The following is an 18,349-nucleotide window of genomic DNA, read 5'->3' as shown; positions in this document are numbered from 1 at the left end:
TCTGTTCGGCAGTGGAGGACAGTGGTGATGGGAAGTATATGCAATGTGGAAATGCATCTGGGAAAAGGGGTAAAAGGATCTCCAGGATGGAGGTTGTTTGAAAGAGAAGCACTGAAGACAGCTTTTCCCTGAACCAGTCCAAGGCATGGTCCTCTTCTGCCACATCCCGCTCAGTCTCCATGAGAAAGAGTCCTCGGACCTGGTAAAGCCAATGGCCCAACATACCCTCTTTGGGCAGAACACGATCTTCAGTCGGGTCTGAACGAACACACTCTTCGAGGCTGTTATCTGAGCCCTGTGGGACCAGTTTTGATTTGAAAATCTTTTGGCAAGATGTTCGGACAGGATGAGGCTGAGGGAATCAAACTTATGTGCCACTTCGCTACTTCAGAAACAGCTGAAGGGAGCCTAAAACAAGGCTGGGTCTCTAGAAATGGCCCATGGTTAAAGGACGACCGCTTTCTATGTAATAAGATGACGAAACAAAAAACAAAAACTTTTAAATCAGTAACTACCAAAATCAACACCTTCTTAATTTTGTCCTAGTAAAACAAAACTAGAAGGTACCTTGAAGTCAGAAACTCTACACTTTGTTTTAAATTCGAATGTAATTAACATACAGTGTTCTATTAGTTTCAGGTGTACAATATAATGATTCAACAATTCTGTAACATTCCTAGAAGAAAACACAGGCAGTCACCTCTTTGACATCAGCTGCGGGAACGTTTTTTCTAGATAGGTCCCCTGAGGCAAGGGAAACAAAAACACATTGAGCTATTGAGACGACACCAAAACCAAAAGCTTTTGCACAGGCAAGGAAAACCATGAACAAAACAAAAAGACAACTTACCAAATGGGAGAAGATAATTGCAAATGACATATCCAATAAGGGACTGATATCCATAATAAAGAACTTCTACAACTTAAAACCACATAACAAATAATCCAATTAAAAACTGGGCAGAAGACATGAATCAACATTTAGACATAAAGACAGCCAACAGACACATGAAAATATGCTCTACACTCCTTTTTAAAATTAATTATCAAGATGTTCATCAAACTTGGGCCACACACAAATTCCTAGTATTAGAACATGCTAAGGAAAAAAATAAAGAATGGCATAAATACACGTAGTATAACAGCTGTGTAGATTCCTTTTCAGAATGGCGGGGAGGGACGACACAGGAAGGAAGAGGGAGGGAGAGACAGATAGACAGACCTGTCAAGGAGATATGCCTTCCTTGCAAGTTTCTGAGAAAACTATATTACAGATGACTGTATATTCTAAGTTTACATATAGATACTATACACAACAAATTCTCCTTAGGTTTCTACAGAACTTTACTAGTGGACAGTGAAATTCATTTGAATGAAAAAGAAAATTTTTTTTCTTAAAAAGGAATAAAACATAGACTTATCTTATATTAAGATATATTATTAAAAACCAACTATTAAAAGCATTATCTAAAAACAGAAAATTAAAATCGAAGCACAGAGTATTTCCCAAAATAGAGCTGGGATTCCACTGAAATAGTCACTAACATTTGTTTTCATATTACACCTTCTTTAGTGGTGAGATTATAAGGTTTCAAAGTTTTTGTAGTTTGTTGTAATGCAAATGTTTTAGCTTAGGGTGGGATCTTTTTTATCCAAGTTCAAAGAGCCTGTGGTAACAAAGCAATATCCTGTTGAAGCGCAACGTCAAGTACAAAGTCAAGGTGCCAAAAAAACGAAGTAGCCCAGCACTTCCTGGCAGCTAACAGAACAGGGAGGAGGCAAAGACAGCTTTTAATGGTAAGCGAGGGACTCACACAGTCAACAAAGACCAAAGTCTCAAAGAGGGCTCTGGGGCTGACAAGAGGATTCACTAGGTATGTGACTCTGGGTAATTCACTTCTCCATTTGGGACATCAGAATCCCCCCCTGAACAATTGCAATAGTTGAATTAGGTAAACTCAGATCTCATCCAAGCCCCCAATTCTACCATTCCAGATTCTGAGCCAAGTGGAGAGACCTACAGTGAAATGCCCCCTTCCTAGACTTCCACGTTTCAATGTTGGATCACAGAGCCAAGCCCCAGGCCACAGAAAGCAAGATTACACTTTGAAAAACAAATCCAAATATAGTCTGAAGGCTCAGCTGGGTGGGGTGAATGTTTCCCTAAATCTGGGGCGTGAAATCTCACATGCTACACACCTCTCCCCTTAAGGTGAGACCTTGGGTGAGTACAGAAAGAAGAAAAAAAAGTCAGTCCTAGGATGATTATCAAAGAGAGATCTGGTTCAACTGCCACTGAGAAAAGCATCCAGGCCATTCTGGAATATTAACAACTCTACCAACTTCCCAAAGGAAACAGCCGCTGAGATACTGGGCAGAGCCTCTGAGATCCCCGAGGGCTTTTCCAGCGGGTCCCTACATTCCGTTAGCACCTGAGCAAATCTACTGATTTCATCTCCTCTATGTAAATTAAGATGCTTTTCAAAAAGTATTCACCCTGTTTATAAGGTCTTTTGCTAACTACACATTCACTCATGCTTAACTAGCATCTAACAGACCTATTTTCAATTCTGGGTACAGAGCAAATGGGCTTATAAACTCAAGAGCCTACAGTGAAATACTGAATGTCTATGCCACCTTGGGAGACTATGTGACATTTAAGAAAGTCTACAATATAGAAGAAGAGGCAAGGACCCATCAGAAGAAAAATTAAGAGTCCCACCCACTAGACAAAAATCTTCAGGGAGTGGATCACAACATCTACCCCTTGAGAGCAAGACCAACCTAGAATTTCTAGGGAACCACTTCAAGCAGTGTTTCTCAAACTTTTTAGCTGGAACTTTTATGAAGAAATAGTTCATTGTATCATGACCTGGTACATACACTTGCATATCTCAAAGACAAGTTGTGAAAAAACAATATTCTTAGGATATGTGTATACATATCCTGATATATCCTGATATTACCTATTCTCGCCTGTTGTTTTTTTTTTAAACAAATTCTGGTCACAACTCATTAAATTCATAACCATGACTCACTGCTTGAAAAACTCTGCTGTAGGATACTAATTCTATTCAAAATACGCTCTGCATCATAACAATGTCTTTTCTAAAATGTGGCAGAAGAAGGTGATCAGATTCATCTTGAATTGTATTTCAAATACTGAAAAAGTCCTTTCTCATACCAAGCAAATACAAAACTTACCAATAACAAAATGACTACAAATCTTCTTAGTAAGTGACTCAGGGTACCAGGCTAAATGTCATACCCCTGCAAGAGGAAGCCAGGCAGGCACCCATACCTCATCCGGTAGTGGAGCCGGAGTGATGTCTTGTCATCAACAGTGATGGTGCGATTCGGGGCATACCAGAGCTTGGTGTTCTCATCATACAGGGCAAAGAGGTTGTGACACAGAGGAGAGATACCTGGGGGAAAAGTAAAGAACATATCTGAAAATTAAAGATAGATACATTAGGCCATCTGTTCCCAAAGCACAACATAAGCAAAGACAAGAAATTCTCTTATCTCAAGAATCTAGGTCACATTTTTATCCTCTTAGGGCAAATCTGACTTCCAACCATGTTCAATCAGGCACTTTTAATCATGATAATTAAGAACCATGGCTCCCCAGGAATATGTACTGTAGCTCCTGGCAAACCAGATTAAACCTATTTTAAAATAAAAGTCTAATGATATTTCTCATCACAGTGTCTATGACAGTCTTAACAAATCCTGCCTAAAAGAAAAAATATGCCAGCCCACAGGTTCCCAGAGCCCACCTGATGTGCACCTTGCTAATCCCAGAAACATTCTTGGAATTTGGGAAATCCCCAATCTGTCTCCTACAGAAATGTTTTAACAATTCTAACACACTCTGATTATGCATTAAACATGCAAAGAAGTTCCTGGCAGTAGCACACGAAATCATGTGTTAGAATAAATAACCAAAGTGATTTTTGTCAGTTATAAAAATCTATCACCATTAATAATAAATACACTTCTTAAGTACTCTGTATAGTTATCATAAATATTTTTTATTAGTAGCCAACTAACAAGAAGATATCTGCTTAACAAAAGTGGTCCAATAGTGCTCCCTTGCCTCTCCCCCCACCAACTGCCTCCTTTGATAGAAGAATGATTAGAAAGAGAAAGGAGACTATGAAGCCAGGAAAGCGCCTTTCCACTTACTTCTGAGCCCGTGATTAAAATGACACAGACCTACAATCTAAAAGCATGGGAGGAAGGGAAGAAGGTGACTGCACATAATCCATTATGACTGATATTTCTATGCATGGCCAGGCCTCAAGCTAAGATACAGTCAACTTAACCGAAAAATATATGGAAATATAAGGTAATCAGCATTTCCCAAATCAGACCTCTGAAACGAGACTGACACTGACAGGGACCCTCGCCAGCCCGCCTGTCTGTTTAGACTCTTTCCAGTGCACACACTGCGTGAAGATGCGACAGATGCCTTGGCATCCTGATGCCCTCTCGCTGGAAGTCCTCAATTCTTTCCTCTCAAGGTATCTGGACGAACCCCTCAGAAATCACTCCCCCTTATAACAGAGAAGATGGGGGTAAACTTCAAAGAGCATTTTTCCTTGGGAACAAAAGCAAATGAGTTTTAGATCCAGTATTTGCAAGACTATGTTTTAGGTATACTATAGTTTTTCATTCATGAATTGGCCTTTCTGGACTGGCCTGGAAACCCAGCCTCTCTTCATATGTACACAGATTTGAATGTGCCACTGATACGTACATATTGAAGCATAATTTATTTGTAATCATCAATTTGTATCCTACCACAGGTCTGGCTCTAATAATATTTGTACTTATAAACAGGAAGATCAAAGATAGCTTTTTATACAAAAAAGTACTGAATAATGGTAACAACAACACTTTAACATTTACTGAGGGTTAAGTGTCAGGCATCAGGCTAACACACTCTACATTAATTATCTTTTAATCCTCCTAACACTTAATGAGGTAATTAATGTTCCTGTCATTTTACAGGTGAAGAAACTGTGGCCTCCCGAGATTTAGCCTGATTCAAGGCTACTCGGCTAATAAAATGCAGAGTTAAGATTCAAACCAAGACAGAGCTACTGAGGAAGTAAAATAATGAGAGCTAAAAGAACAAAAACTGACCATATATTCAGTGGACAACAGCAAAGAAAACAATACTGCCTCCAAATACCACTTACTGTAATAATAACCAGAGCTGTAAGAATATGTGGCATTCTGTACTCATATACCTTTAAAATTAATAAATGTTGGCAACATTCCCCTGAGTCCGTTATCAAAGAGCCCACTCATTCTCTCCAGACTGGGCTTCGAAGCTGGTGCCCCACGCTGACTGGCCCTGAGCCCAGAGCTACAGCAGACTCAGTGGCTGCATCTGCCTGCGGACTCAGGCTCTCTCCCCTCGTCTCCTCTAGCAGCGGTCCCTTGCTCTCTTATTAACTGAGTCCAGCAATTCTGTTCAAACACCACGGCTGGGCTAACAGAATAAATACTACAAACCAAACCTCAAGGGAAAGGAGAAAAAAACACAACACCTAAAAAAAAAAATACATTAGAAGCACCACTTTACATCTAGTTGTTCTGCTAATTACAAATACTTTCAAAGCTGTTGTCTAAAGCTGGTTCCTTATATACTTTGCTATCTAGTCAAAATAACTTTAAAAGATTAACACATTTCCCCCCTCATAATCTCCATAGCTAAGCCCATTTTATCTAGTGTCGTGTTTAGTTAGTTAAGGGCCTACTACACTCTTCCCTGCAGCACCAACCTCTCCCCTTTTATTGGAACTCTGGTTTTTAAAGCGTCTGAGGCAGAGAGATATATATCAGAAAGAAAAATGGGTTTCTAGACAAGCTGTATCACAAACTAGGTAGGTATTTCTTGAAATGTCTATACTACCCCAACATAGTTGATATAAACGAAGCATGGATCAGACCGTCTGCCATTATCGCTGGTCATATTATCATCATAAAATGAGGTGAGTTGTTTTTTTTTTTTAAACAGCTTTTTAAGATACAATTTACATATCATAAAGCCTACCCATTTTAAGTGTAAAATTCAGTGAATTTTAGTATATTTACAGTTACACAACCATCACCACAATCCCAGTGGATCAGATCTTCATTTAAGTTTCTATGATTTAACTTTACTAGTCATATACAAAGTAGGTAGACAAAAACTGTCACTGATCCCAAGTTCAAAGGATAACAAAGGGGGCATTTTGTTATTCAGTTTGGTTTCTCACCTTCCGAGGGCAACAGGGGGAATAAAAAAAAGGGGGGAAAAAAAAAAGGACCATATTGTTCACAGCCTCACTGCCCTTTTTACAGCCTGGCATTCTGACCGAGCCACAAAGTGACAACTTCTCACTTCAAGTCAGCATCATGAGGGGGGAGCAGATTATAGTGGCAGAAGCATGAATCATACTTTTCAGAAGTTTTGAATAATCATTCAGATATTGAGAGATGCCATTACTGAGCTTGTGACTTTGTACCAGCTGTTTTTACTCATTTAGGGCTGATGTTATTCCCATTTCCTAGAGGTAGGGGAAATAAAACCTGAGCCTCCAAAGAAGGCAAGCATCATTCCTCGGTATCGCAAGCTCGTGAGTGACAGAGCAGGAACAAGCCACTTTAGGACGAAGAAAGTGAAGCTCCCAGAATTAAAATCACTGGCCTAAGGTCAAATGCAAGTAAGCGGCAGAGGCAGGGCAGAACCCCTGCCTCACGGAGCCCACGCCTCTTTCCAGTCAGCGGGGCTCCCAGGGGCAGAGACACCAGGATCTGCTTGCGGGACAGTGTCCCCCCGAAAATGTGCCCTGGGCAGCCGCCCGTACTCACAGCATTCCTGTGCGGCCCTGATGCACAGCTCCTCCGCCGTGTACTCTCCGCTGCCCAGCCGGAGGGGCTCCCTATCAGCAAGATAGAAGAGCACTTCCACCCCTGGCTCGGGGGCCTCCAGATTCACCTCGGTCTTCTTGGAGCTCCTCATTTTAGCACAGAAAGCCATGGCACTGCAGTCCTCTTTTATATTTAGATACTGTAATGGAAGGAAAACCAGACCATGTGGTCATTCTATGTGCTAAAAGTTCAAGCAGTACAAGAGAATATTAGGAAGGTAATGTAAGCAGGCAGAAATACCTCTCAAGCAGGTAAGTACCTCTCCCTGCACCTTCCCTCTCTGAAAATCGAATGCATCAGAACTTATGAGAGGTGAAACCATCCACTGTAATTACGAACATAATCAATTATGCATTCTAATTATGATCAGTCCATGTTCTCAAAAATCAGAATAATTTTAGACACAGCCTAAATTTGTTTTCTCTATCTGTACACAAGTGGTAGTTGAAAAATGTGGCTCATTCTGGAACCACTGATGTTAATGTTACCAATGCTGCTACCTCTATTGGAATCATTTCACTTTTGAATTGGCCGACGGCACAGATCACATCATCTTTTAACTTTGTCTATCTCCCTGCAAGCTAACCTGCAAGCTCAGTGAGGTGATGAACCATGTCTTATCTATCTTCATGCCCCCAGAGCCTAGCCCAGGGCTGGCTCTGAGAAAGTACATGCAAAAGGACTCCCGATTCGGGTTCATGAGCCATATGGAAGGGTCTCGAAAATTAATGAACAGAACCAAGTCCCTGTCATTTCACGGGCAGGTAGGAGGATGGGCAGCACTTTGTGGCAGCAGAATGAGGGCTGGAAGCCTTGCTTTGAAGAGGTCAGAACTTGCTGGTAAGAAACTCGCAAATAAGTCATTCACCTGAGCGCCCTCTAAAGGGAGGGCAACTAGGATCAAAGAACCAGCTTCAGCAACTTAGCCTTAGACAAGGCAGAAAGGAGGGGGAATAAGGGAAAGCCCGACGCATTTTTTCTTCCCCTCACTCGATACTAATCGCTAATACAAACTAATTTCCCTGACCCCAGGTTCCTACTTTCCTGTTGCCTGCCAAGCCAACCTTCACTTAGCCCTCAAAGTAATGTCTCAGTAACATATATCAGATCCTCCAAAGGCTCCCCATTAATCTACAAGCGCAATCTCAAACTCCTCATAGAGGTCCTCTATGACCTGCCAGCTACCCCCCAGCCTCATCTTTCATCATTCCTAGCCTCTGACTTCATGCCTGAAAACCACAAAGCTGCCATTCATTGTTCTTGTCACCCCAGCTCCCTCCCCATCTTGTTTTTCCACACCTTCCTACTTTTGGTCACCCTGATTTCTCTACCAGGAATACCTTCCCACCTCATCCTCTTCATGGCAAACTGCAATTTTCTTAATAAGTCAGCTTGGACATTACCTCCTCCAAGAAGCACGTATGAACCTCCATCCCCATCCCCCTAAGTTAGATGCCCTTCGCTGCACTAACCACACTGGATTATGACCATCTTATGCACATGTCTGTCTCTCTCAATCATATACACTGTTCCTTAAGGGCAAGGACCATGTCACTCATCTTTGTATCCCCAGTACCTAGCACAGAGCCTTACATTTAATAGGTGCTTGCAGAATGGCCCAAGGAAGCTCCTCCAAACAAGACAAGTCACAGAGTGTGGACAACAGCCACAGGTCTTTTCACCAAACTCATGTGCTTGTTTATCAGCTGCCCTGGTGGACAAGATACTTACAGGAGAGACACGAACCAGGTATGCCTCAATGCTACAAACTGAGAGGCACTCAATTTTACTTGTTTCATCTCCAATATAAACCTGAAAACCAGAATCTTCCAGAACACAGGCTGAAAGACTAGGCTCATAACTTACCTTGAGGGTTCAGATCAACTATCAAGCAAGAAAGTTTTCAAACCCAACACTGAGCCCCCAACTCCACCCCACAATGAAAAATAGAAACGGAAAACAAAGCAGCTGCAGTCTGCTTTATAATGTAAGATAAACCTTTGTCCTTGAGATCCTATACAGGCGTGGCACGGGAAGAACTCAGAGATGGTGTTATACCCTTTCACCCTAAGAAAATAATCAGGTAAGTATACATAATTATATATGTACAAGGTGCGGCACCACTTAAAAACAACTGACAACGTCCAACAGGAGACGAAACAAAACAAGAACTATGAAGACAAGAATACTATGCAGCTGTTAAAAAAGGTGACATAAAGCTACATGAACCCACCCTGGAAGATACATAGGACATACTGCAAAGTGAAAAAAGGCATAATATCCATATTATGATCCTTTTGGTCATGCACATGCATAATATGGAAAAACATACAATAAACTCTTAAAGTGCTGAATATCTAGGAAGGACTATAAGGGAACTTTACCTTTTACTTTGGACTTCCTATACTTTCATACTCTTGGGATTTTTAAACAGCCACTCAACTTTTGGAAATGAACAAAAATACCGATATTTTAAAAGTAAAGGATATAAGGGCAGGTAGCCTGATAAGTTCAAGATCAGTTTCATTATTCTTTTTAAAAGATATTTTCCTTTTGGCCTTTTTAAAAATATATGCAAATGTACATACCTGCATTTATTCGGCTGTCCAATGTCCTCCAAAAAGCAGACTGGATTTTCTTCTCTACTTTCCAAAGTCCGTTTAGAGCTGGGCTAAAGACAAGGATAAATAAATAAATCAGTTGCAGAGGTAATTGCATCAGAAAATAAGAGGACACTTTTATTAAGGAAGCAGCCCAAACCATAAGTGGGCAGGAAAAAGCATTTGGGAGGAAGAAGGGAAAAAAAATTGATGAGGACACTGAGAGGACAGAGAGGCATCTGAGAAGATGATATTTTCACTGCTTCAAGAAAGGAAGCCAGGGACTTCTGCTTCCTGGCAGAGAGCGCCCTGTCTAGTGTAAGCGAGGACCATGTGCCTTTTCCGTCAACAACCTCTCTCCTGAGGCTGTGAACAATAGTTTAGGACACCCAAAGATATGCACTTTTACTTCCCATTTCCATTTCCTTTAGAATCACCCTCCTCCCAACCAGTTCTGTCCTTGGCCTCATTTTAATGGTGAAATATCATATGATACGGTGAAAGGGGAAAGGCCTAGGAATTAATCTAATGAAAAATGCTTTTAGTTCACCAAATATTTTTTGAGCCATTCTTACTTGAAAACTTAGGTAGCAACATAAAAATACCAGCTTGTTTCTGGAGAATTAAAGTACCTGATCCCATCATCTTCATAACCCACCACCAATCACCACCACCACCCTGGCCCCAAAACATACAGAGCTCTGTATTGTTTTAACAACTTTCCAGGTGCCTCTCACAAATTCTTTTTTAATAGCATAATCAAATAATTCTTGCAACTAAGGAGCAAACACCCTTAGTGGTATGAAAGTGGTTTCCGAGTTAATACAGATTACTGTCTGTTTTCTGTTGGTCATTCAATACATTTTATCAGAATTCTACTTTAGGAAGTGCACAGACCCAAGCAGGACACGGCAGAAGTACAAAGGGAGTGCGGAGAAGGAGATGAGGATGGATTACCTCCGAGGCTGCAGGCCAGCATTCCCACAGGACCTTACAGTCCAAGTAGGAGATGGCACAAATGAAAACATAAAATCAATCTAAAATCAACTGTGTCACAATGTCATCTTCTGGAGGCCAGGAAGAGGATACAAGTATGAATTTTGATATGACAACTTCGACTTGGCTATTTTGACATGGACAATTTTAACAAGATTCAAAGAACAAATCATTGTACTCCCAGCTTTTAAAATTTTAATATGATCAATTGTTTTAATTATGTGAACAGATATCCTGCCCTGCATCAAAAGAGTAATGTGAAACTAGGTACATGCTAATTAACACCTTGCTTCAGCTCAGAAACAGAGTTTCAAATGTCACATTCAGGAAATTCATTATTTTCAAGCAGTTCTTCATTGCCAGAAACTAACCTATATTGGGAGGCCACAATAAAGAACATGAACAATATGGCCCCTGCTTACATGGAGCTTATAGTCTACAGTGGAATCAAAGAAGCACATAAAGAGGTAATCATAAAGAGCTTAAAATGCAATGAAGGAAAAAGAGAGAGATCCAATAAGAATGTCATCTAGTGTGGGACTCAAGAGGGAAGTAATACTGAGCTGAGATGCAATGGATATCCAAGGTGGGGAGAAAGCAGTCTGAGTAAAGGATTAGCATGTGCAAAGGCCCTGTAGAGGGAAGGGACTAGTCTCATCTCTCCAGCTTCATAAATGGGGGAATCTCTCCAATATTCCTTTATACCTGGGCAAAGAACAGCACTAGTCGGTTCATCAGCAGTATTTGCTAACAACATGTCTGGGGGCCTCTCTATCTGAGTTTTCCTAGAAGCATGCCATTATATGCTACTGCCAAGCAGGAATTAATATTGACCAGATGGACTCAATGCTTTAGAGCATTAAGGAGCCTGCCCCAAATCAGGAAAGGGACACATAATCAAAGCTTTTCAGATCAGGAAGAGAGCTGTAGGTTCCAGCAGCCCCAAGCTCTTTAACAAAGACTACAGCATAAATCCTTTTAGAACTCACAAAGGATTTTAAAATGCACCCTCAGACCACATATTATTACTTGAACTCAGGAGTCACAGGGTTACTGAGCCTCATCTAAGATTTGAGGATCAGCCGAAAATTACCAAGGTCTTTCTAGAACGAGGATTCTATGAAAACCTGTAGTAAAGGAGAGCTTGGTTTTTCCATTAATCCTTCTCTACTTCAAGCCCCACTATGTTAAAATCACAGCATACCTAATCTTCAAACTGACCTCCAGTGTAACTGGACAGGACAATAAAATGGTATTGATTTGTGGTGCTAGCCTAGAGGTTAAACTCTTAGGAAAAACAGGATCAGTAACAGAATTTCTAGACAATATGCATTTACAATGATGTTTTTATATGCCAATTCAGTAACAAAATCTGTTCTCAAAAAACTGACACTCTAATGATTAAAAATGTAAAAACAAAAAAAAAAAGTAAAAACACCCATAAAGCACTTAAAAGACATGCTAGATACCGTTCTAAGTATTTAAATCTAGGATTGCTGATCCGCTTTATATGAAACGACATCTGTCCTCATTCAGGATGAGAAGAGTTTTTGCTGTTACAAACTTTGTGCAAAAGTTTCATTCAAATAACATTTCTTTCCATATAAACCAAGCAAGATGTTCTCTATTTATTTTAAGAACAGGTAGGAAAAGAGCAAGATCAGTTTACAAATACTCTGGATAATTCCAAGAAATCAATTCAGGTTTCTTGTTACAGATACAAAAAGAAAATCTTTAATGCTCGAAAAATTGACCAGTAGGAATCGCACAATACCTTTAAAAATAATATGATTCACTGGGACCCATTCCCAACGTAAATGAATACAAAGAAGCTCAGAAAATGGGAAGAATAAAAGTGAGTAATCAAAAGCTTTTTGATGATAGCAGTGAATTCTTCCACACTAACTTACTTACAAAATTTCAAGTTTTTGAAAAAAACTGCCTTTCTATGATAACAGGACGGCTTTCGTGGCACAATCTTGTAGATGCTACTTTTCATTAAAAAAAATCAGGGAAATTTTTTTTTTAAAGATTTTATTTATTTATTTATTTGAGAGAGAGAGACTGAGAGAGAGAGCACATGAGAGGGGGGAGGGTCAGAGGGAGAAGCAGACTCCCCGCGGAGCAGGGAGCCCGATGCGGGACTCGATCCAGGGACTCCAGGATCATGACCTGAGCCGAAGGCAGTCGCTTAACCAACTGAGCCACCCAGGCGCCCCAAATCAGGGAAATTTTATAGAGTCTCATAATTCACTGGTTTACAAAGTCTCATATAGGAGACAAGTATATGTGATACTTCCTGAATGAGGGAGAAGTAACAGAAACAAAACACAACTCTGTGGGTCTGAACAGAGCCTAGCTGCAACAGAGGAATATCACAACTATTTTCCAAGATGTTAAACTCCTAGAAATCTATTGTCTAAAGATGCGGAAGCCCTCTTACATTGTCAAGGACATCTTCTGAAATACAGGTATCTATATAAGGGAAGAATAGACAATTAAACTTTGAATAGTGAAGAGACCATGTTAATATTCGTAAGTATGATCAGAATAGGACGGCTTTTGGCCGAAGGCCACTGTCTGTCGGATTTACATGGTAAGAACAGACTGGATGATGGTTAAAATCAATGACAAGGGGGCGCCTGGGTGGCTCAGTCGTTAAGCATCTGCCTTCAGCTCAGGTCATGATTCCAGGACCCTGGGATGGAGCCCTGCTCAGCGGGAAGCCTGCTTCTCCCTCTCCCACTCCACCTGCTTGTGTTCCCTCTCTCGCTGTGTGTCTCTCTCTGTCAAATAACTAAATAGTAACAAAATCTTTAAAAAAAAAAATCAATGACAAGAGTCAGACTACAACACTTGGGCTATCTGGTTCTTTTTACTAAAGAAACCATCACACACACACAGTGAGTTACTTTCTGTACACCTTAAAGGAATCAAAGCTTCTCATTTCTGAAGTAGAAAATACAAAATGTTGATAAGTTAAAGAACCCAGAAAAATTGAAAAGAAAAATATGTAATTTAGAATATTTCCTGAAATCAGCTGCTTAAAAAATTTTAAGACTAAATTTCTTAGACCTTAAAAAACTATTGCAGCAGGCAAGTCCTAAGATGGGCGAGGAAACCTAATGTAACAATTCCAAGTTCCACAAGGGCAGGGACTTTTGTCTCTTTTGTTTAGTGCTGATCACCAGCACGTGTTACGTCATCAATAAGTAGTTAAATATAGTTGAATCTTGAACAATGCGAAGGTTGGGGGCACTAGCACCCGCGCCGTCAAAAATGAGCATATAACTTTTGATTCCCCCCAATTTAACTACTAATAGCCTACTGTTGACACAAATAGTCAATAAACACATATTTGTATGTTATATACATTACATACTGTATTCCTATAATAAAGTCAACTAAAGAAAATGTTATCAAGAAAATCATAAGGGAAAGAAAATACATTTACAGCACTGTACTGTATTAAAAAAAAAAAAAGTGTATAAGTGGACCCATGCAATTCAAACTTGTGTTGTTTAAGGATCAACTGTAGTTGTTAAAGGAAAGATGAAGGTAACAAAGTAAGCAACATTACTGACTCGATACAAAACTAGCAAGTGTGACCCTGAGCAAATCATTTTAATCTGAGCCTCAGTTTCCTCATCCCTTAATCTGAGAGGAAACATCCTGCCTAAAGAATCAGGAAGATCTTTCAAAAAGTCTTCATCAAGCTCCTACAATGCCTTTTTCAAATGGGGTTGTTGATGTGAAAGTGCTCAGAAAGGCATTAAGTGCTAAAGCAATATATTATAGGCTTTATGACAAAGGCCTTAAGTGGGCTGTGAACTTGTTTAAAGAACAAAAGAATACATAGAGATTCGGAACAAAAGCCTGGCCATAAATCAAGTTCCATTTCATAAATCCAGCAGAGCAGTGAGGAGAGTGAGCTGGAGTCATCCTGACCTGGGTGTGAATCTTGCCTTCCCCACCTACTAGCTATTGTAATCTTAGGCATGGTACTTAACATCCTTAAACCTCAATGCTCTCAGTTATAAAGGTGGGGGGGGGGGGCGGGTAAAATTGGCATTTACCTCACAAAGCTGTTAAGGGTTAAGTGAGTTAATGCACATAAAGTGCCTGATGCAGAGTTTAGCAGGCAGTAAGCATTCATATTCTGGCCATAACTTCTGTTAAACTGATTACATCTTGATGGAACATAGTTCCAGTCAAGGAGAGGGAACTCCAGTCTATACAGAGCATCTGCAACATCTCATGTGAGGAGCTGGGCACTTTGCACTTAATTCTCATAAAAAAGCAGGGAGGTTTGAGGCCAGTCAGTGGGAGTGCCGGAAGTCAAACACAGGACTCCTGATTCCAAGGACCCCGCCCCTTCCACAGCAGGTAAAACCAGCTTTAAAATGCCCCCATCACCCACATCACTGTCTTCTCTGACTTTTTAGTATTTCTCACAGCCTAACATCCACCTAGGAAACTGAACTTATTCCAAGGCTTTCCCTCCAGAGACTGAAAGAACTGTCATAAAAAAAAAAAAAAAAAAAATCACTGAAGCACCCAGGCCCAACCCACGCACACATGGAACCTCCTTGAGGCCTAAGACACACACCAAGCCAGGGAAAGCATCTCTGCTTCCCTTCCACTCTCATCACTAGGGACTCTGCACCCACAGGAACTTTGGAAGTGACTTGTATCAGTTGCTCCCAGTACCCCCTGCCTTGCTGAAACTCAGCAAAGTGCTCTGGTGAAAGCATCACAAGATACTGTGCAGAGCTGATGGATTCCAGCCAAAAGGACGACATAATATAAATACAAAATCTGCTATTTTTTCCTGTCAGCAAGTCAGAATTATGGCTTTTCTATATGCCATTCCTGCCACACAGAATAACTCACTTCTAACTATAGCAGCAATTCCAGGAATACCCAAGAACCGTAAGTGCTGCTTCATTTACAATAAACTTCTAGGGATGATCAAACAATCAATGCCAACTCGATGGGTCAGGGCTCTCTGCACTGCTCCCAATGAGCCTGCTTACCCTGAGAGACAATTTCTGATCAAAGCAAATATAGTACTCTGCCTAATTAAAGTCAATAAGTATTTTCCTAAAAGCCACATTGTATGAAGATGCTCTGCTACTTTTCTTTTCTTCTTTTACCACTAATACATCTATAATGTTATTAGAAAACACAGAATTTAGGGGTCAAGAATATGGTGGCAGGAGACACTCTAAACACGGTAGGGAGAATGGCTTGTCTTCACCTTATGTGCTTTTCAATCATTCATCCCTAAAATACACATTAAGCACTTGTACCATCTCAATAAAACCTTGCATTTGTACGGTACTTTATAGCTTAAAAAGGGCTTTCACATCTGTAACCACATTTGAGTCTCACAGCCCCTTTCGCAGATGAGAAGATTCAGGTTCAGACATTCCCACGGTCAAATAGCCAGCGAGGGGCAAGACGGGGCTCAAACCCATTTCTCGGCCTCCACATTCGCTGCCCTTTCTCACTTGGCCACATTTCCTTGGTCAAGGCACGGGGCTTTGGTAGACTCTAAAGAAGCACCACAGTTAAAATCTGAGCCCACCAAAACCATACCATCTACTAACAGCTGAGAAGGTCAACAGGTACATGGGGGACCCCCAGACGCAATGTGAAGGGGTGCGGAGAGACGGGCAGTAGGAACAGCAGGAGTCAGGAAGAGAGGGCTGTGGGGGCGCCTGGGTGACTCAGTCATTAAGCGTCTGCCTTCGGCTCAGGTCACGATCCCAGGGTCCTGGGATCGAGCCCCACATCGGGGTCCTTGCTCTGTGGGAAGCCTACTTCTCCCTCTCCCATTCCCCCTGCTTGTGTTCCTGCTCTCGCTATCTCTCTCTCTGTCAAATAAATAAAAAAATATATTAAAAAAAAAAAAAGAAGAGAGGGCTGTGAAGTGATCAGGGAGAGTGGAATCTGTTCCCAGCTTTGAGGAAGACAGAAATTTTAAAAGACAAAAAAGAAGGGTGCAGTGGAAAAGGGCCAGGTGCAAAGAAAATCACAGGGATGGATGTGTAAGAAGGAGGGACCATGTAGGAAAGAGGGAGACAGTGTGGAAAGGTGAGGGAGGGTCTGACTGAGGACAAGGTCTGTGTGCCAGCTTCCTCCTGTGGGCAACAGGAGAAACTGCCCATAGAAGGAGCCCTGGTTCCAGCCCAGTTCTGCCAGGACCTGCCTGGTTTTAAGCAAGCCTCTAAAGCTTTCTGAGCTGAAATACTGTGTAATGAAAAAAAATACTAGATGACCTCCAAGGTTCCTTAAAGAATAGGAGGTTTGAAACCATATTATGCCACACCCTAACACAGCTAATTTTTCATCAATTTGTATTTCCAAGATGACATGCTTCAACAACCTCCTGCTGACGATGCATCTGACAAAGTATAAGGGTAACCATAATTTAACAGAACACACAGGAAACAACACTGAATCCCCCCACCCCTTGCTAACTTTCACTAACTTATTTGTGTGTCTATTGCATTATTAACATACCCCCTCTCTCTGTTATGTACTAAGCTCTTTTAGGGCAAAAACCCATCTAACATTTTTCCTATAATTCTTTAACCACTCAGGGTTCTTGGGTACAAACAAGAGAAACCAGTTCCACTTACCTTAGGATAAAAATGAATTAAGAGAAAGATATAAGAACACAGGAACAGTCTTACCAGGACACCATTCTAGCAGGGCTACCACTGATCACTAGCCATTACCACAACTGGACTCCTGGCTCTGCTGCTTCCATGAATGATCTCAAGCCCCATCCCACCCCCACATGTTTGCACCAATCCCTCCAGATTCAAAGTCCTGTGACACAGGGATCCAAGAGGCTGCACCAAGTTCATCCAGTCATGTGTCTGCAATTTCCTTCAACTTCTACAGCAACAACACATGATCACTCTAGAAATGAAGGGAGTTCAGAGCTAGACAATCCCCCAAATTGCAAACATCCAGTCCAGTCTATACTCTCAAAGAACTTGAGCTATTACCTCAAAAGATAGGTGAAGTTAGGGGAGAAAAATTAGAAATCTAATTTAAAAAAAAAAAAAAAAGGTCCCCTATACCTCTCCTCAACCTAGAAACTATAATCAGTTTTTAGTCTGCCAACCAAGTCTCCAATGTTAAACTGCAGGCAGAGCTCTTCAGTGGAACATATGTGTACAACGAGTAATAAATACACTTTGTCCTCATCAAGGCAGCAGACTTGATCACTAGGTCAACACTCCAGAGCACTGAGCCACCCCTCATTCACCTGCCTGGTCTGTCCCAGTTCAGCTGAGAATCTAGTAAGGGTTATACATCACTATCTGATATCCTAGGAACATATGCCAACAGCCATGCTTTACAACATCTTTCCAAACCTTTTTGACTATGATCCACAGTAAAAAATATATTTTATAGCATATTTGTGTATATATGTGTGTGTGACAAAAAATTAGTTTCACCAAAAGATACCTTTACTAAACACAATGCATTCTATTTTCTATTCACTTTTCTTCTATTTAATACATTTTTAAAATGCTAAACAAGACCCTCAAAACAGATTTCACAGTCCACTAATGAATAACAAACCAATTTGAAGAACACTGGTTTAAAGGACTCTACAAGATTACCAACAATATTTACTTTAAAAAAAGATTTATCATCAAAGAAGAATGTGACAAGGTAATAACATGATTAACTACCAAACACAAGACATACCCAACCAAGGCAAAAGAGCACGTTCAGAGAAGGTGTGAAGGGGGCTGGTGTAGTTAGTCCAATCCAGAAGGCTTCGTGGAAAACTAGCATGC

The 18,349-nt window shown here is 40.8% G+C and overlaps 1 protein-coding gene across 4 annotated transcripts in view; it reads right to left on the bottom strand.

The window, feature by feature from the left end:
- Positions 1-18,349, bottom strand: part of JAK1 (Janus kinase 1) — a 124,624-nt gene that overhangs the window by 39,774 nt on the left and 66,501 nt on the right. For all 4 annotated transcript variants that reach the window (XM_045897492.3, XM_064589020.1, XM_045897491.3 and 1 more), the window contains 3 exons: positions 9,516-9,598; positions 6,868-7,066; positions 3,302-3,425 (listed from right to left, as the gene is read on the bottom strand). In XM_045897492.3, the coding sequence (XP_045753448.1) occupies positions 3,302-3,425; positions 6,868-7,066; positions 9,516-9,521 (329 nt within the window). In that variant the 5' untranslated portion in view covers positions 9,522-9,598. The remainder of the gene's footprint in view (positions 1-3,301; positions 3,426-6,867; positions 7,067-9,515; positions 9,599-18,349) is intronic.

This window comes from Mirounga angustirostris, unplaced genomic scaffold (assembly GCF_029215605.1).
Source record: "Mirounga angustirostris isolate CCGP_5_RB_7025 unplaced genomic scaffold, mMirAng1.0.hap1 SCAF_4, whole genome shotgun sequence".
NCBI lineage: Eukaryota > Metazoa > Chordata > Mammalia > Carnivora > Phocidae > Mirounga > Mirounga angustirostris.
The sequence above is the reverse complement of the archived record's forward strand: the minus strand, read 5'-3'. Positions and strand labels throughout refer to the sequence as shown.